We start from the raw sequence: 20396 nt of genomic DNA, 5'->3' as shown, positions 1-20396 counted from the left end.
AGTATAGCCCCATTAATGTATGGTTCAAGCAGCTTCCTCATGAGTGTTGATATGTAGATACTCTGGTCATGTATATGTATAAATATTTTTTCCCTTTTTTAAGCAATTCATAAGCATGTATCAATGTTACATTCTCTTTTTTTGTTTTTGTTCTGTTTATGTAAAACAATAAAATTTAAGAAAAAAAGCAGCTTCCTCATGAGGAAGCATGGTGTAGTCTTCCTCATGAGGAAGCTGCTTGAACCATTCACTAAAGAGGCTATGCCTTATCTCCAAAACTAGATGTGAGAGGGCAAACAGCTGCCATTTTTGGAATCAGCACCCCAAATATACCCAGGAATTGGTGTAATGTTTAAGGAAGCAAAATGTGTGTTGGCCTGTGTTATTAAACCTATCATTTGCAATGTTTTAGAACAGTGGTTCCCAAACTCTGGGTTATGACCCACCAGTGGGTCTCGACCAGATGCTTGATCGTGAAACTGACAAGATGATAGCTGACAAGGAAAAGGTATTTAGCTCTATGGAAAGCGAAACTGAGCCACACGTGTGTGTTTACTTGTGAGTAGGCAAACGTGCCTAGGCTGGGCAAAGGGGAACACAAGGCTAGCAGAATGGTTCTGATTTGATGAACATGGTGCCCAACAAATGTGCTAAAAGGCACCTTCCACCACAGTAAAAAGGATAAAAACAGAGGCTAGAGCAGATGATGATAATAATAATAATAATACAGGTATTTATATACCACCTTTCCTGGTCTTTATTCAAGACTTTATTCAAGGCGGTTTACATAGGCAGGCTATTTAAATCCCCATAGGGATTTTTACAATTAAGGTTCTATCTTTCAAGAACCACAACATTCAGATGTTTCTTTCTGATCTGGTTTCACATTCTGGCCTCCATCCTCCCACGCTCAGAGCAGATGGAATAACTTGGCTCAGCTTGTCAGCTGCTTCAAGGTTGCACGGTGCCGGTGGCCTCGAACTGGCGACCTGTGGATGTTATCTTTGGGCAAATGGAGGCTCTACCCTCTAGACCAGACGTCCTGCCCAGACCAGGTGTTAAAGTGAAGCTTTTATTAGTCTCATAAAGCTAGGTGGGTCCTGATAGAGTGTTGTTCTAAAAGTGGGTTCCAGTTTTAAAAAGTTTGGAAATGACTGTTTTAGAAGTTAAGAGAATGAATTAAACTGAACTAAATCGTGTACCTCTAAAGAGGTTATATGTTGTGTAGGCAAGAATCAAGTGTGGCACTAGAGATTTCATGGAACTTTTAGTGCAGTAGTTCATATAGCCACAATGGCAAACTAGTTTTTAAACCATTGCCGCCCAATGTTGCATATATGCAACAGGGACCATATGTGTACACCTGTGGGCAGGGCAAAAATGGGTTTAAGTAAACGATGTCATACTGCTTTGGCAGTGTGAGCTGCTGCGGTTAAAAGCTATGAACATGTTGAATTCTTGCCTCTAGCTCCTTTGAATCACTGCCAAAAAGTTTGTAATTGAGGGCAGTTTTTTGGGTGGTTGTATGAAATGTGTTTCAAACCAACTGGGAATTCTTTCTATCCTTGTTTGTGATGATCTTCGTTAATCAGACTGCATTTCCTGGGGATCCTCTCATATATAGTGTAAGAACCTACTTTGAATAGTGTTGTACTTGTTAAACATGCCGGTCAGTCACAGGACTTGAACAAATCTAATGCCTGCACGTTCCCTAGTAATTCTTCAGCATTTCTTTCACTCATCATGTTCATTTGTTTGATTTGCAGAAGGAGCTGAATTTTAAATTCGAAGTCTTTCAGTAGTCTCCTATGTACTGTACTCATGTATACATCAAAAATTTAAGGCGCTGAAAACCTGGTTTGACTTATCCATGGGGTCAGTAGCCTCTGAGTGGGGCTGGGTTGCTGGCAAGCACACTGCAGGGTCTGCTGGGACATTCCCATGGTGGCCTCTTGCAACGTCTGCAATAGCTTAAGCCGGTCTCCCTAGCAGTTGGAGTAGCAGCAATACTTCAGCTCTTCCCGGCATGAGAGACAGCCCCACTGGTTGTTGTAGCTCCTTCCACCTGGGCTGAAAAAGTCTTTGGCCACAGCAGCTTGTCCTGGCAGTGTTCTCGTGGCTAGACTGGCACTCACCTTGAGGTCTCACCCCCTCCTTCCACTTGTCCCACCATGCTCTGTTACTGGCCTTTTGGCTCACTCACTTACTCCACACGTTCACATGAACATTGCACATATAACCACTTGCATTTTCTGAGCTGCACAGAGCAGGCACCCACTGCTCCCAGCCCTCTGGCTCTGAATGTCAAATTCCGTATAGGCTGGTGTGGCTGTAACACGCTCGTGTGCTGCTCTGTCAGAGTCAATGGAACATTGTGTTGGGCAGTGGAAGGTTGACCCTGGAGGTGTGTGCACCGCTAACAGCAACATCAAGCAGGTCATAGCAAATTTCATAGTGTTTGGCTCCAAACTTGCCCTCAACTTACCTACGAAATCAACTAATAGATGAATATCTAAGGTATTTGTCAGAATGTAAGTTCTGTGATCAGCAAAAAACAAGCAAGGTAGTAGTTGATGTGGGTTTAACGCTTTGATCAGGTGAAAGTATATCTATATATCTAAACTATGTCTATAGATGAAATCTAGAGATATAACTATTGAAATGTTGAAGTGAGGGAAATAAAATGCCTCTAATACAGTGGTTCCCAAAATTTTTGACCTGCAGCTCCCTTGACCTACTGGCTGTTGGGGTTGGCACCCCGTTACGGTGCACTTAAGAAACAGGCAGTCTTTACACCTCAGGCACCCTTTCATTTGTATCTGTATGTTCCCAAAACATGCCCTAAAATGGATTTTCCAAAAGCACTGTCCACAGCACGGTCCACAACCAAAAGCACAGTCCATGGTGGGATTAGGATGCTGCCCTCCCCTTCTCTTAATGAGCCTGGGGCACCTACCTAGTGGAGGGCACTGATACCCTGTGACTGCACTGCGTAGCAGAATGAAACGAGAAAAACCAATGTGTGCTGAGCAGGCTTATGAACAAACTGGTTTCCAGATTTCATAGGCATTTCAGACATGAATTATCTTCCTAAAGGAAAACTGAATATTAGTTCTAAAAATTAATTAAGCAGTGATAATGTAGAAAATCAAATACAGAACATACCTTTTCAATATAATCCGTATCAATGTGGATCTGCATTCAGAATGGCGGAAAGTCATTGGTGTGGGGAGAAGGGGGCTATTTTCATCCTAGCAGTCATCAAGAAGGAAGAGAGGCTGCTTGTGTTGCTTGCTTGTTGATCCTCCCTTCAATTAAGTGTTTTGCATTTTATTAATTAAAAAATTTCTGCAGTACCCCAGCTGCTTTCCACTGCGCATACTTGGGGAACAACTGCTCTAATAATAGGAATCTAGGAACAGTACCTTGTTTGTCTTCAAGATATATATGTTAAGGTTTAAAACAATTTCAAATTTTACTTTTGTGTTTATACTGTATGCCATTTCTTCATTATTGCAGTCTTTGAAATCTCTGTTTTAAAGGGGGGAAAACTGCAGTACTGTCACATTCATTTGGAGGCATAACTTGGACTGTGATCCTAAACACAGTTATGTGTAAATTTGGTTGAAATGAGTACAACTTAAATCCCAATGTAGAAAGTGTTCTTTATAGTTTTATGTTGCTTGCATATTGCAGAGCATTAGAATTTTTTCTGCTGAATGGCTAGTGTTGTCAACTTTGATATCAATTACCTAATTGTGGGGGGATGGATTCCAGAAATTAGTGCATATCAGTATTATAGTGGTAAATTCTGAACTACAGGAGCCCATAATGAAATATCTCCCAGAATCATGCCTCTTTCCCCCACCCCTGCACTTCTGTTCACATGTATCATGCAGTACATTGCGTAGCAATGGCTTCAGGTTTTTCTGAGCAGCATCCTCAGGTGCTATACCATAGTCTGCACATGAATTGCCCTTGCTTAGCCAGGGATGTTTAAATAGAATCAAGTCCCATTATTTTCAATGGAATGTTCTTTCAGATAAGGTTACTTAAGATGCTATCTTAATTGCTTGTAGGTTGTTTGGATCAAAAGCTCTCTTTCCTAAAATTTTGCTAACCTGAAAAGTAGTTTACTACTTCCTCTTTGGTATTTTAAAATATGTTTAAGTAGTATGTAAGAGGCAAAATCATTTTCATTAAAATGTTTACCCGTGTTTACTCAAGAGCTATGAAAAGTTTGTAGTTTAATCAATATCAAAATGCAATTATTTTATTTTCACATTTTTATGCCAACCTTTCTCAAAGGAGCTCAAAGTGGTGTACATAGCTTCTCCCTTCCTTTTACCTTCACAACAACCCTGTGAGGTAGGGGAGGTTGAGAGAGGGTGACTGGCCCCAGGTCACCCAGGAAGCTTCATAGCTGACTGGGGATTTTTACCTGGCTCTTCCAGGTCTAAGTCCAACTCCCATACAGGTATACCATCCTGGCAACCGCTGTAATTTATTGTAGAGAAGGAATATGTAAAATATGTCATAGTGTGTGCATTATGAGTGACATAGCTGTAACTTACCTAAAACCATCAGTTCTGTGTATGAAATTTTAACTTCTGTAACTAAAACATAAGTAATTATAATTGACAAATTATCTCTTTTTCTCTTTTCAGAAATATGGACCACTTGGTCCCAGGCACCCAAGTTTATTACAAGTATGAAGATACAGGAAGAATTAAAAATTAATTTTGCCATCTTGGAAATACTATTTTAGTGCATAAAAGCACTTTTAAGAATGAACACTACACCCAGTTGCGTTGGTGAATGCAGAAGGATGAGAAGAACACTATGATGGCAAAGAACAAAGAGCCTCGTCCCCCATCCTATGCCATTAGTGTGGTTGGACTTTCTGGAACTGAAAAAGACAAGGGGAACTGTGGAGTTGGAAAATCATGTTTGTGCAATAGATTTGTGCGTTCTAAAGCAGATGAATATTACCCTGAACATACCTCTGTGCTTAGCACAATTGACTTTGGTGGACGAGTTGTTAATAATGATCACTTTTTGTACTGGGGTGACATAACGCAATGTGGAGAGGATGGAATAGATTGCAAAATTCATGTTATTGAACAGACTGAGTTCATTGATGATCAGACTTTTCTGCCTCATCGGAGTACGAACTTACAGCCGTATATAAAACGTGCAGCTGCAACCAAATTGCAGTCAGCAGAAAAACTCATGTATATTTGCACAGATCAGCTTGGATTGGAGCAAGACTTTGAGCAAAAGCAAATGCCTGAAGGCAAACTCAACATCGATGGATTTTTATTATGTATTGATGTAAGTCAAGGTTGCAATAGGAAGTTTGATGATCAACTTAAATTTGTGAATAACCTCTATATTCAGCTATCAAAATCTAAAAAGCCTATAATAATAGCAGCAACTAAATGTGATGAATGCGTGGAACATTATTTACGAGAAGTTCAGGCATTTGCTTCAAATAAGAAGAACCTTGTGGTGGTAGAAACATCAGCAAGGTTCAATGTCAATGTAGAGACATGTTTCACTGCACTGGTACAAATGATGGATAAAACCCGTGGTAAACCTAAAATAATTCCATATCTGGATGCCTATAAAACACAGAGACAACTTGTTGTTACTGCAACAGACAAATTTGAGAAACTTGTGCAGACTGTGAGAGACTATCATGCCACTTGGAAAACTGTTAGTAATAAACTGAAAAATCATCCAGATTATGAAGAATACATTAATTTAGAGGGAACGAAAAAAGCCAAAAACACATTTTCAAAACACATAGAACAACTGAAACAAGAGCATATACGAAAAAGAAGAGACGAATATATTAATGCTTTACCAAGAGCTTTTAACTCACTACTGTCAAATCTTGAAGAGATTGAACATTTGAGTTGGTCTGAAGCTTTGAAATTAATGGAGAAAAGCGCAGATTTCCAGCGATATTTTGTAGTGCTGGAAAAAACACCCTGGGATGAAACTGACCATATTGATAAAGTGAATGACAGGAGGATTCCGTTTGACCTTTTGAGTACACTAGAAGCTGAAAAAGTCTATCAAAATCATGTACAGCATCTAATATCAGAAAAAAGGAGAATTGAAATGAAGGAGAAGTTCAAAAAAACACTTGAAAAAATACAGTTCATTTCTCCTGGGCAACCTTGGGAAGAAGTTATGTGTTTTGTAATGGAGGATGAAGCATTTAAATATATTACAGAGGCGGATAGTAGAGAAGTATATAGTAGGCATCAACGGGAAATAGTTGAAAAAGCCAAAGAAGAATTTCAGGAAATGCTTTTTGAACATTCAGAACTGTTTTATGACCTGGATTTGAACGCAACACCTAGTTCTGATAAAATGAGTGAAATTCATGCTGTTCTGAGTGAGGAGCCTAGATACAAAGCTTTACAGAAACTTGCACCTGATAGAGAATCTCTACTGCTTAAACACATAGGGTTTGTGTACCATCCCACTAAAGAAACTTGTCTCAGTGGCCAAAATTGCATGGACATTAAAGTAGAACAGTTACTTGCTACTAGTCTTTTGCAGTTAGATCATGGGCGGTTAAATTTGTATCATGATAGTGCCAATATTGATAAAGTCAATATTTTCATTTTGGGTAAAGATGGTCTTGCGCAAGAATTGGCCAATGAGATTCGGACACAATCCACGGATGATGAGTATGCATTAGATGGAAAAATATATGAACTTGACCTTAGACCAGTTGATGCAAAGTCACCTTATCTTCTAAGTCAATTGTGGACTTCTGCCTTCAAACCACATGGATGTTTCTGTGTGTTTAATTCAATTGAATCGCTAAATTTTATTGGAGAATGCATTGGAAAAATAAGAGTTGAAGCATCTCAAATAAGAAGAGATAAATATATGGCCAATCTTCCATTTACTTTAATACTAGCTAATCAGAGAGAGAGCGTTAGCAAGAATTTGCCAATTCTAAGACACCAAGGACAGCAGTTGGCAAATAAGTTGCAGTGTCCTTTTATAGATGTCCCTGCTGGTACTTACCCCCGTAAATTTAATGAAGCTCAAATAAAACAAGCTTTGAGGGGAGTTCTAGAAGCAGTTAAACACAATTTTGATGTTGTAAGTCCTGTTCCTACAATTAAAAATCTATCAGAAGCTGATTTGAGAATTGTGATGTGTGCTATGTGTGGAGATCCATTCAGTGTAGATCTTATTCTTTCACCGTTTCTTGATTCTCATTCTTGTAGTGCTGCTCAGGCTGGCCAGAATAATTCACTTATGCTTGATAAAATTATAGGTGAGAAGCGGAGGCGAATTCAGATAACAATATTATCATATCATTCTTCGATTGGTGTAAGAAAAGATGAACTTGTTCATGGGTATATACTGGTTTACTCTGCTAAACGAAAAGCGTCCATGGGAATGCTTCGAGCGTTTCTTTCAGAAGTGCAAGACACTATACCTGTCCAATTGGTGGCTGTTACTGACAGTCAGGCAGACTTTTTTGAGAATGAAGCTATCAAAGAATTAATGACTGAAGGCGAACATATAGCTACTGAGATCACCGCTAAATTTACAGCTCTTTATTCTTTATCTCAGTATCACCGTCAGACTGAAGTATTCACATTATTCTTCAGTGATGTTTTAGAAAAGAAAAACATGATTGAAAACTCCTATATGTCTGATAGTGCCAGAGACACAACACATACGAGTGAGGATGTTTTCCTACATTCTCCCAGAGGGAGCTCTCTCGCGTACAACTATTACCCAGATTCAGAAGACGATACTGAAGCCCCACCTCCCTACAGCCCAATTGGAGATGATGTACAGCTGCTCCCAACACCTGATCGTTCAAAATATCGATTAGATTTGGAAGGTAATGAATATCTTGTCCATAGCACACCACTTAACTGTCATGATCATGAACGCAATCATAAAGTGCCTCCTCCTATAAAACCGAAACCAATTGTACCCAAGACAAATGTGAAAAAATTGGATCCAAACCTGTTAAAAACCATTGAGGCAGGCATTGGTAAAAACCCAAGAAAACAATCTAGAATGCCTCTGGCACCAACTGATGATCTAGAACAGTCTGATAATTATGCAGAACCTATAGATACTGTTTTCAAGCACAGAGGTGGTACTGACGATATCTATGCAGTGCCAGATGATAGTCAGAATCGCATGATTAAAATTAGAAATTCATTTATTATAAGCAATGCCCAGGGAGATGAAGAAAATGGATTTCCTGACAGAATTTCAAAGACACATGGAGAAAGACGACCTTCAAAATACAAATACAAGTCTAAAACACTGTTTAGCAAAGCTAAATCTTACTATAGGAGAGCACATTCAGATGCAAGTGACGATGAAGCTTTCACAACCTCCAAAGCAAAAAGAAAAGGAAGGCATCGTGGCAGTGAAGAAGATCCACTTCTGTCCCCTGTTGAAACATGGAAAGGTGGCATTGATAACCCTGCTATTACATCTGACCAGGAGTTAGATGATAAAAAGATGAAGAAGAAGACACAGAAAGTGAAAGAAGACAAAAAGGTAATTTTTAAAAATTAACTGTAATCAAAATGGGTTACAGGGTGTTTTCCTTAAAGCATTTGTGTATATTATAACAAAATATTTATATAGTTTTTCAACCCAAAAAGTTAAAGTAATTACCACAGCAAAATTTGAAAATCAGAAATACGCACAAGAGACTTGGCAGACAGACACTGGAAAATGTGATATGTGTTGGAGTGAATAGAGAGACAGTCCCCCTGCTAAATAAAAGAACCACAATGTAATAAGTGCCTCTTAGACCAGTTAGCAGGGACATGAAATTGCTGTTGCATTGCAGAATCACTTTAAGGGTGACCCATATTTCTAGTTTAATTTGCTTCCTATAACTGTATGAAAGGGTATTCAAAATTGTAACTTTGGGGTGACATTTGAAGCACTGAACTGTTATAACAAGTAAGAATGAAGTTGCATTCTTTTTGTGTTGAATACTGTATTTGGCATCAGTTCCTAAAGTGATAGGGAATGGTACAGGGGACTTTGTATCTGTGGATTCACTTATCCACGGTTCAGGTCCATGTCCCCTCTGGGGGCGAGGGGAGCTCCACTTCCCTTGCCTCCAGAAGGTCCTCTGAACCCAGCAGAGGCTGCTGATGTCCGTCCACGGCCTCTGCCAGACTCAGACTGAGCCAGATGGTTGAAAAACAAAACAAAAAAACTATTTCTAGTTTCTTCATGAAACCAGAAATGACGTTTTTAATGCCTTAGTGGGAGACCTGGGGAAGCCCCGGAGTGGAGGGCATTCCCTGTTATCCACAGTTTTAGTTAACCTCAGGAGGTTCTGAAAAGGAACTCCTGCAGATACTGGGGCACACCTGTGCATGTATTGATGCAGAATTTGGTCTTGATGGGCTTTATTATTGGATGTTGTGCAGAGATAAGTAGCTAACTGTGCAGTGTTTCGGGCATTAGTAAAGAGGCTAACATCTGAAATGCTTCTTGTCTGAACTGAATGTTCAGGTTAAATTATTTCTAAAATTGGATCATTATATTCATTTTGTAGAATTGCATTGCAAACAAGACTGATAATATTCTGCATTAAATGTAGCTTGAGTGGTTAAAAATCAGTTTAAACAGTATGAACCAGTTGCTGAATCACTTTTTTAAAGTTAGTGTCTGAACCAAGGAGTTAAAAAAATATATTCATGAACCTGAATTGGAACTATACCAAAACGGCTAACAGTTCCACTCTCTGGTGCAGGGGTGCCCAAACCCCGGCCCGGGGGCCACTTGCGGCCCTCAAGGCCTTTCTATGTGACCCTCAGGGAGCCCCTAGCCTCCAATGAGCCTCTGGCCCTCCGGAGATTTTTTTGGAGCCCACACTGGCCCGATGCAACTGCTCTCAGTGTGAGGGCAACTGTTTGGCCTCTCGAGTGAGTTGTGGGATGAGGGCTTCCTCTACTGCTTGTTGTTTCACGTCTGTGATGCAGTAGCAGAAAGAAAGGAAAGGCTAGCCTTGCTTTGTGCAAGGCCTTTTCTAGGCCTTGAACTACTGCAAAACCGTCATTTATTCATATAAGTTCATCTTTAATATATTCATTTATGTAAATTTATTCAAATTTGAAATGTAAATTAATTCGGCCCCCGACACGGTGTCAGAGAGGTGATGTGGCCCTCCTGCCAAAAACTTTGGACACCCCTGCTCTGGTGTATCTAGTCCTATGGCCTTGTTGACAACTGCAAAAATAGCTTCCTTGCTAGTTCTTATCATGCTTTATGGCAGGGTTGTCCAAACATTTTGGCAGGAGGGCCACATCATCTCTCTGACACAGTGTCAGGGGCCGCGGAATAAAAGAATTATTTACATTTCAAATTTGAATAAACTTACATAAATGAATATATTAGAGATGGAACTTATATGAATGAATGACGGTCTTGCAATAACTCAAAGTCTATAAAAGGCCTTGCACAAAGCAAAGCTGGCCTTTCCTTTGCTGCTGCATCACAGACATGAAACAGCAAGCATTGGAAGGAGCCCTCGTCCCACAGCTCATGCAAGAGGTGGAACAGTTGCTATCACACTGAGAGCAGTTGCATTGGGCCAGAGCGGGCACCAGCAAGTCTCTGGAGGACCAGAGGCTCATAGCAGCCTGGGGGGGGGGGGTCCCTGAGGGTTGCAAATGGTCCCCAGGCCAGGGTTTGGACACTCCTGCTTTATGGGAAGGCTTGAGTGGTTGACTTGAGAAAAGATATTTGCCTAGAAGAAACTTTTAAGCTTTGTGGGCTGGTAGCTTTTTGAACTACATCTTTACTTTTGCTAAAAAAAAGCAAAACTGTTCACTATTTTGATTACTCATACATACATTTTTTTATTAGTACTACTTTTTCTAGTAATGCCACTTATGGGGAAGCATTTTAAGAGTAGAACCATGTTTGCTTGTAGTTGTAGGTGTTTGGTTGCGTTGTGTAGGATTTCAGAATCAGTATGCCTTAGTGTGATTGACAGTAGGAGATATAAAAAGCTATCTGTAGTATAATCTGAGTAATCTTGGCAAGGCATTAACCTTTTTGGCTGTTGCATTGCATGCAAGCATTACTTCAGTCGACGCTTCAGTCACTGGAACAAATGCAATCAACCTGGTTTTTTTGTTCTTAAATAGTAACGTATTTTTTTAAAAGAATTATTTTACGTAATATAGGTTTGTGACCTTTGCCTTTATTTGTATTAAATAAAACCTGCAAATGTAAAAGGTTGTATCTTATGTGCGTCTTCCGTTATCAAAAGAAGCTCTGTTTGCGTAAAATAGACAGGAGACTTTGATTTCCCCCTTCTGCAGCCACTTGTGCTCCCTGAAAATATGCTCCTTGTTATCTGGTGTGCTCTCTGGGGCATTTGGTGGGCCGCTGTGAGATATAGGAAGCTGGACTAGATGGGCCTATGGCCTGATCCAGTAGGGCTGTTCTTATGTTCCTGAGGGTTAAGGGGTGCTGTGGAGCATATATCTAAGGGGAGCAGGGAATGAAAATCATCCATCCCTCTTCTGCAAATGAAGATTCTTCTGTTATTTTTGTTAAAGAAGCAGTCTGGGATATACCACATAACTGTTAAATTACTATATATGCTTGTGTATAAGTAAAAAAAAAAAATCTAAGCCTTAAAATTGACCCAGAAAACCTGAGTTGACTTATCCACAGGTTAAAGGTTTATTTCCTGCTTGCAGCATTGTTTTCTAATTAAAATATGTCTGGGAGAGAATTTATCTGCGTGAGGCAGTGGACCTTCCACATCTGCCAGGGTTAATGGTGTGGCCTCCCCACCTGGCAGCTCTGGTAGAGCTCTGGCAGTTAAGAAGGGGAAGTAATGCAGGTCCAGGTAATGGAAGGAAGAAGCTGATTTTCAGAACACCTAGCAGTGCGCCATCACCATCTGAAGCCATTATTAATGAAAGTAATGCAGCACACAACAAAAGGAAGCTAGCATGCCTTGTGGCCAAACTGGCAGACCCATGAGGTGGTTGCACCAGGTTCCTTTGAGGTGATGGGACTGTGTGCCATGCCAGCAGATATGGGAGTAAGAATTGTGAGCCTTGCTTGTGCGATGTCTCCTTGAGCCAGTGAACACCATCCACGAACCACAAAGCCTTGACTAAAAGAGCACACAGGGAGGGGAAGTGCAATGACCAGAGTGGTAAAAGCAGCCCAGCATCGAGTAGGGCATCATCCTGGAAACCCAGTGTTCTCCTTGGGAGAAGGTGAAAATGCCTCAAGCCACTAGCAAACAGAGTGACCCAAGAAGCAGTGAACTTCAGATGGCATTGCTGAAAGCCATCAGTGAGAGAGAGGTGGGGTTGGGGTGGGCTTATGCTGTAGTTTGTAGTGGCTGCAGTTGAAGCAGTGGCGAAGGCAGTGGTACTAGTCTCCAGAGGGAGGAAGACACTGTGCTGAGGGTCACTTGCAAATGCGGGAACCAAGAAGCGCAGTCTCCACCCACTCTAGCCCTGAACCCAAGCCCATGTAGCATTCATGGACAGCTAGCAGCAGCTGATTCTAGAAGCCCAATAATCACAAAGAAGGTGTGCTGGTGCAAAGTCACATAGTCCATGGAGCTGAGCAAAACACCAGTGCAGGGGAATCCAAGATCATGTGCATAAATCTGTAAGTTTTACACTTATCCATGGGCCATAGCAAACTTCTGGTTCAAAATATGCCTTCTACTTATACACAAGTATATATGGCACTTCAGGATTTCCAGGTAGTGTACGTGTGAAAATGTTTTTAAAATGTGGTTGTGAGGCCAACCCCCCCCCCCCGAAAAGCAGTGACAGGTGCCAAAGCGATAAACTATCTTCAAGATTCGGGATTGCTAAGTCAATTAACAATTTAGCAACTTTGTAAATTTATTCAACTCTGCAGAGAAATCTTGTGCTTTGCTGTTGAGATAGAAATATGACTGGTGTTTGGCTTACAATTGTTTATTACTGTTAAGTTCATTTGATAGTGCAGACTGAAGGGGGATATTGTGATCATTTTTGATCTTATTTGTGCTATGTCTTGGTAGGTAGGTTAGTTAAAATTACTTTTTATCTTGAATTTATAGGATATAAAATGTATATTCTGAAGTCTGTGGCACAGTCTAGTATTTTGTTGATGGAATAAAGATTTATTTAGCAGTTTGTGCTGTTAGAGCAGACCTCATGAACGTAAAATATATCCTTTCATGTTAAAACATTCTGATCAAAGTATCTTGATTTTTGCTTGTAATTATGAATATCCCTAATGATAGTAGATCCTGATTTGGAAAGAATTTAAGCTGGAGGTCATTTAGATCAGGTTGATGGTTGAAAAATAGTGTTAAATTTGCATGTATTCATCTTGTTGTGTCGTTAATGTGTTCCTGGTTACTGGCTAGCACAGTGATTGAAACAATGCAAGTAAACGTCAGAATGTCAGTAGGTCCCCACAGTTCTAGCAAAATGTAAAGGAATTAAATATGAATTATGGCTGTGGATAAACCACTTCAGGACATACTTCATGCTTTCTCCCATTCCAAGATATATGGGAGAATCACAACTGCCAATTTCCAGGAGGAGCAACAATTGGAGTAGTGTTGCAAAATGTATGTGCAGGTGGGCCCTTGGTATCCAGAGGGGTTCAGTTCCCAGAATCCCTGCAGATGCTGACATCCGTTAATGATAAAGCACACAGATTTGGGTACCTGAAATCCTCTGAATGTGGAACATAACTTTGGTTGTTTCCAGGGGACGTTCTGAGGGTCAGGGAATGCCTCCCTGGCTTGCAGAAGGTCTCCCAGAGGCAACTGGAGCACGACCTTGAGAAAGTATGGACTGAGCCTGAGTAGCCTGTAGTTACAATATGAACTCCTCCTGTGTGGCCCAGATGGGAATGGAGCACATATAGCAGTAATTCCTGTGTTCTGCAAGTAATATCAGAGAAATTCTTTTCTCAGTTGAACACTAAAATTGAGCATAAATTAAAAATGAATAATGCAGAATGCGAAGTATATGAAGATTAATGCGGTCCAAGAGGTTAGATCACTTTAGAAGTTATAGATTCAAGTGTCACTGTAATCACCAGTATACTGAATGACCATACAGCTCTCAGTCTCAGATCTGTATGCTGGAGAAAATACTGACTTAATTTGTGGGATTAAATGGGGGACAACTGTATAATATAATAACTAGACTATATCCTACATGTAATTTGCATGAGAATAAGACATTTTCTTCTTTGAAGTAGAATAGATTTTTCTCAATTCCCTTCTCCTTCAGCAGCTCTCTCTTCTGTATTTTATATTCCAGAGAAACCACTCACATCAGGGGTGAATCTTTGGGTGTCATAAAAGGCTGCTATGAAGAGGAAGGGGAGGGGAGTTAATGTGTGGACTAGTTTTAGGATACACCACAACATAAGAATTTTTTAAGTTACACCTGAGAGTTTTATTGCAGTGATTAACAGTAATTGATAACTTATTTAATTGGACAAACTTGGATGGAATCTTTTTAAAATGTTAACATAGTTTATTCAGCTCAGGATGTCTCCATGCCAAGGTATCTTGGTGACAGAACTACTATGCATTTTGTAGAGATTCATACACTATGTATTTGGGATTCTCTTTTGCATATGGAGATAATTTTTATGCCCATCCATAATCTAAATATAATGTTAAGCAACTATTGTTTAGATTCTAACAACGTTGTTTAGGCCACACTGCATGAACTGGAATGTAAATGAGTCTTAATGCAGTTGTAAAGCCAGGTGTCCCTTCTTACCAAGGACATTGGATTGTAACTTAACATCCACATATGGATGAAAAACTGAGCAACTTCTCTTCGCTCCTCTCAGCAGCCTCCTGAACAGCCTGTTTCAGGAGTCCTGAAACTCCATTCTTGGAAAGTGCTTGCATCAATTTTCGGGCTCTTTCCTCTTTTTTATCCCCTCTTCTTCCTGATACCCCAGTCCTCACCCTGAGAATTCCTGACACTCAGGAGGGGCTTTTTGGAAGACAGCTCTGGTGAAAAGTTTCCTTGTTCAAATTTGCTTCTATGCATAGTTGTTGTTGGGATGCAACCCACTAAAGCAGTGGTTTCCCAAACTTTTTTCAGCAGGCAGGTCCCTTGACCTACTATACCATCGGCTGCAGTTCCCCATTAGGGCTGCAATCCTATACATTGTATAGGGCAGCAGGTTTTTCATGAGGATTCCACGACTCCCCTGGCTGCTTTCCATGGCTCTTGGGGAGTCATGGCTCACAGTTTGGGAACCACTGAACCAAACACGGGGTCCCAGAGTTACCACGTTCCAAGTCACAGATGGCTGCAATGGCACTTTCATGCAAATACAGTTCATCCATTGTGTTGTGTTTGAGCAAGTGTGATAGTCCTGGGCCAGCAAAGCGGACTGTTCCAATGACCTTCAAGCATTTTAATTTCTAGACAAACCTCTTGAATGGAACTGGTATTATTGTGGGGACTGGGTGTAATATATGCATAAACAGTTCTATTGTTTGGGAAATTTCTTATTGTAGTTACAGTGTTAGGAAGATATTAGTTAGCTTGCTGACATTTGTTGCTGTTATATTTTTTGTTGTAGCACAAAAAGAAAATTGGGAAATTCAATCCACCAACTCGTAGAAATTGGGAAAGTAATTACTTTGGGATGCCTCTGCAGGATCTGGTTACCCCTGAAAAGCCAATACCACTCTTTGTTGAGAAGTGTGTCGATTTCATTGAGGATACAGGTAGGAAATGCATTGAACTTAGAGATTTGATCTTTTTTTGGTCTTGCTTCTTTTTTGCTATTTCACTTGACAACTTCACATTGATTGTTAATTCGATTGAAGTAATTGTGGAAAAAATTGTATTTGAACCAAAGTGCAAAATTCTAGTTGCCTGCTTGCCACTCCACTTCAGAAATCCTGCCTGGCTGGGGTGTGGATTTGGCCATGATACATATTTCTGCTTCTACTTCTATGCATGCTGCTTGATGCCTCTGTCATTTCCCTGTTGCCCTTTCCTCTTCCTCCAGACTGGGCAGAGAATGCACTCAAGAATTAGTGGAATTTGGCACACAGACAAATCTTTCTTCTTCTTTTTAGTTATTAATGAAAACATGCCTCACAGGAACAAACTTACAAATTACAACAATATAAGAAAATAATTGCTCAGGAATTACAAGTATAGTGGGTAATAGTGTAAGCAACAATTAGCTGTTAGCAGTTTAATTTTGCTTTGAGTGTGTGTGTGGGGGGGGGAAATGGGAAAATCATTTTGGGGGGGATTGAACCGTGGTTTCCCTGGTGGAGGAGGGGGCATTCCTCACCAGTGGGATTGTCCCTTGCTGTTGCTGGAGGCAGGGCCAACGAAAAGGGGAGCGGAGCTCCACAAGCACAGAGATCCAGTTCCCAGACTGTCCCTGCCTCGCTGGAGTTCGGTCATCTCTTTTGGAGTTCCACCTCAGCAATTTCAAATGAAGGGAGAACGGTTCTCTTCAGCCTGTCTCAACCCCCCTCCTCAGCAAGTTGGGTCCGTTGAGTTTGGGAGAGAAAGGAGCGTTTTTGCCTGACAGGTGTGGCTGAGGCCCGGCTCTCTTCACCGCAGAAACATTAATTGCCGCTTTTAATCACCATTTCTCCCGCTGCGAGGGAAATTGCTGCTTGGGCTGGCAGCGCCTGGTCTGCGCCTCTCTGAGGTGGCGGCAGGTTTGGGGGTCAGCGGCAGACCCCTGGATCGACCCGGCGCTAATGCAGTGTTCGGGGGAGATCAGGCAGGACTCTCCATGAGTGCCCAGAGCCTGCCCAACGCTCACAAGCATCAGGTCTGCTATTATCTTAGCAGGCGCCATTTTTTACCTCAGCAGTTGGAGCTGACAGTGCCTGGTCCGCGCCTCTCTGAGGTGGCGGCAGGTTGAGCAACAGAGGCAGACCCCTCCATCAAGGCGCTATTGCAGTGTCAGGAGTAATCAGGTAGGACTCTCCATCAGCGTGCTCAGAGCCTGCCCAACGCTCACAAGCACCGGCTCTGTTTTTTACCTCAGCAGGTGCCATTTTGTATTTCAGTGGGCAACATTTTCCTCACATGCAGTGAGTAACCCAGTAAGGGGTTTCTTTTCCCGCTCTTTTTGTCCAGCCTGTTTTCCCCTCAGAAATGGTCCAGTGAACAGCCAGATGATTATGCTAATAAGCTTAAGGGGTCAAGCAGTGGTACTGCTGTCACCCTTGTTCTTCCTGTCCTGGGTGCTGTGGCTCAAGGGCTTGATTGATGTCAAGCTAGCCTCGCAAGGTCTGCTTACTCTCCCTAAACGACTGAAAGACCAAGGTTGGGAAAGGGAAAGCAACCTCAGGCGCTGGGAACCCTGTCCCTTCCAGCTCTCCCTCATAATGTTCAGGCTAATCTGACTCCTCAGATTCAGAGTTGCTCATTCCTCAGTAAAGGACCAAAAAAAATAGTGAGAATATGGAGAGTGCGGAAGCTCATATCAATGGAAAAAACCTCTTTCCAGAGGGAGTTTTCCCCAGGATATTTGATAAGGTTATTAAGCCATTGAGCCTTAAAGTCTCAGAATGAGAGCCAGTGCCGCAACTCTTAACTTTCTCCAGAAAGTCTCTTTCCTCAGGGTCCACTGAGGCAAGCAGAGATGCCTTTTTCAGAACCCATCCTAAAATGATGGAAATGGAGTGGTCCTCCTCACTGCACGGCTAGTGAGACACCAAACACATGAGTAAGTTTTATTCTCTTCCTAAGGGAATCTTAGATAAACTCAGGGTACCATCAGTGAATGGATGCACCTGTTGCAGCACTGTCTTCTCAGGCCGTGATCCCTTCAGATAGGCAACATGGCCCTTGTGTCCCATGCAACAAATGCATTGAGGCGTAGCTGAAGAGAGCTTTCTAGATTATTTCGTTTGCTCTCAGAGCCTCAGCGTCAATTTGTTTTTCTCCAGAGTCACCAATTTCTGGGAGGAGGAACAACACCTTATCCGAACCAATCAAGGCATTTTGGAAAAGGTATCCTTGCCAGCTGCTTTCTCAGCTGACTATTTGTTCTAGAGCTACCATCCCCAGTGTGGTGGCCATAAGAAATTTGTGACTGTGCAATTTCAAAGTAGATTACTGGGGGCTCTATTCTCCAGATTATTTGACAAGCATTAGACCTTGTTCTCATTGAAACAAGGACAAAAACAGAGCACTTCCCACAGCTTCCAAGACAGGGAAGACTAAAGCCAACCAGAGCTTTCGCCCCTTTCATCTTGAAAGAAGGAACAGAGAGCTGTCCAAATTCAACCCCAGGTGGCACAAATCTGGGAACTTCCACAGAAAGTTTCAGCATTCCCATTCTTCCAAGGCAGGGAATGAAGCTAGGTTGGCATAATGACACGCACAGGGCTTTCTCACCCAAGGTGCAGACTAGGTTTCAGGATTATGTGCGAACCTTGTACAACACAATATTGGACGCATGGTTCCTGGAGACATGTCTTCAAAGACTATTCCCTTGAATTTGTAAGGAAACCAAGGGACAGATTCTGGCAGATCTCAAAACCAAGGGATGCAAATAAACATGCAGCTATCCTAGAAGCCATATACCATCTACCTCATATGGGGCGATAGAGGCAGTTCCCTCTGCTGAGAGAGATACCAGGGTTTACTTGGTGCTCTTTCCAGTACTGAAGCGGAATGGAGAGAGGCATGGAATCCTAGATCTAAGGTGGTTGAACTGTTGTAAAATTACAGAAGGTATCTGAGGTCTCCTACAAATCCTTGCACTTTCAGTACCATGCCTTTCCCTTTGGGTTAATGACCTACCCAAGGGGGTTCACAAAAGTGTTAGTGGTACTATTGGTGCATCTCAGGCAGAGGGGGCTGTTTCTTTTCCCTCACCTGGATGACTTTTAAATGAAGGTGTCGTCCAGGGAGCAAGCAGAGCTCAACATGCACCAGAGGGTGCTCTGCCTGCAAACTCATGGTTTTGTGATAATCCAGTCAAACAGTTCACTGGTTCCCATCCAGATACTGGAACACCTGGGAGTATTTTTCAATACCCACATTTTCCATGCCTTTTTGCCAACAGATTGATGACAGGTGACAGACATAATTCTCAGTCAAGTAGGCAGATATCATGACACCGGTCCACCTGCTGTGAATGGTGGTTCTGTCACGAGCTGGTCAACTAGACCCAGTTTCACACCAGAACTCTTCAGGGATGTCTCTGGTCCCACTCAAGAAGATAGAGAGGAGATGCCATTTCCACACTCTGATTCCACCACCCCTGAAGAGGGATTTGCAGTGGTGGGTGTACAGTGGACAGCTGTCCAAGGGATGAGTCTTTCAGGACTGGCAACAAGTAATCCTGACCACAGATGCCAGCATATTTGGTTGGAGGGCCCAACTAAATGGCAGAGTGATTCAGGGTCATTATTCCTCTCAGGAGATGTCACAAAGCATCAGTCGCCTGGAGCTGAGATCTATTGTCTTGCTCTGTTTTCATCTCAAATACAGGAAGCTGGACTAGATGGACCTATGGCCTGATCCAGTGGGGCTATTCTTATGTTCATTGTCATGTTCTAGTAAGACCAGACAGCGTACACAAAAAAAACCACAGTTATCTCTCACAACTTAATACCTAGCAGGAGAGAAGAACATAGAGGCAGACTGCCTATGCAAATGAAGCCTCTCGGAAGCAGAGTGCAGGTTGCATCCAGAAACTGAGGATCGGATTCGGGCACCCATAGTAGGTAGTTTGCTACTTGTAATAGTTTGCTACTACGGAAAACTCGCAACTTAACAATCTACTCCAGGGTAAGAGACAAGGGAGTGGAAGTGGTGGATGCACTATCGAAGCCCTTGACCTCAGGGGCTCCCAAGTTGTTCTGGTGGCACAAAAGTGGCCAGGTTGGTACCCAAATTATTAAGACAGGAACCTTGGGAGATTCCAGTCTGGCCAGATGTACTCTTTCAAGGCACTTTACAATACACACAACCACACAGATTTCAATTGACAGTATGGAGGTTGAAAAGTTGGAATTGCACCAATTGGGCTTCTCCAAAAGGGTTATAAAGCCCAGACTATCCTCTGAGTGCTTGAAACGTGTCTAGGACCACCTGGAAAACCTTTAGGGACTGTTGCAGGGATAAGGTTTTCTCTCCTACCTCACCTGATGTGTTTGTTATCTTGGAGTTTCCACAGGATGGCTTAGTCAAGGAGCTTAGAACAGTTTGCTACATTGTCAAGTTGTGGCTCTCCAAGGGGCAGGGGGCGGGTCTATCTGCCTTTCAGACCCCCCCCCTTTAACATTTTCTCAGAGGGGTAGGGTTACTGAACATTCCTCCTGTTCATAGGCTTCCAAATTGGGATCTGAA

The 20396-nt window shown here is 41.9% G+C and overlaps 1 protein-coding gene across 1 annotated transcript in view; it reads left to right on the top strand.

The window, feature by feature from the left end:
• Positions 1–20396, top strand: part of ARHGAP5 (Rho GTPase activating protein 5) — a 58622-nt gene that overhangs the window by 12988 nt on the left and 25238 nt on the right. The window contains 4 exon segments of the mRNA XM_066632864.1: positions 4668–8271; positions 8273–8404; positions 8407–8565; positions 15634–15781. Of these exon segments, the coding sequence (XP_066488961.1) occupies positions 4819–8271; positions 8273–8404; positions 8407–8565; positions 15634–15781 (3892 nt within the window). The 5' untranslated portion in view covers positions 4668–4818.

Source organism: Tiliqua scincoides, chromosome 1 (genome assembly GCF_035046505.1).
Source record: "Tiliqua scincoides isolate rTilSci1 chromosome 1, rTilSci1.hap2, whole genome shotgun sequence".
Lineage (NCBI taxonomy): Eukaryota > Metazoa > Chordata > Lepidosauria > Squamata > Scincidae > Tiliqua > Tiliqua scincoides.
The sequence above is the reverse complement of the archived record's forward strand: the minus strand, read 5'-3'. Positions and strand labels throughout refer to the sequence as shown.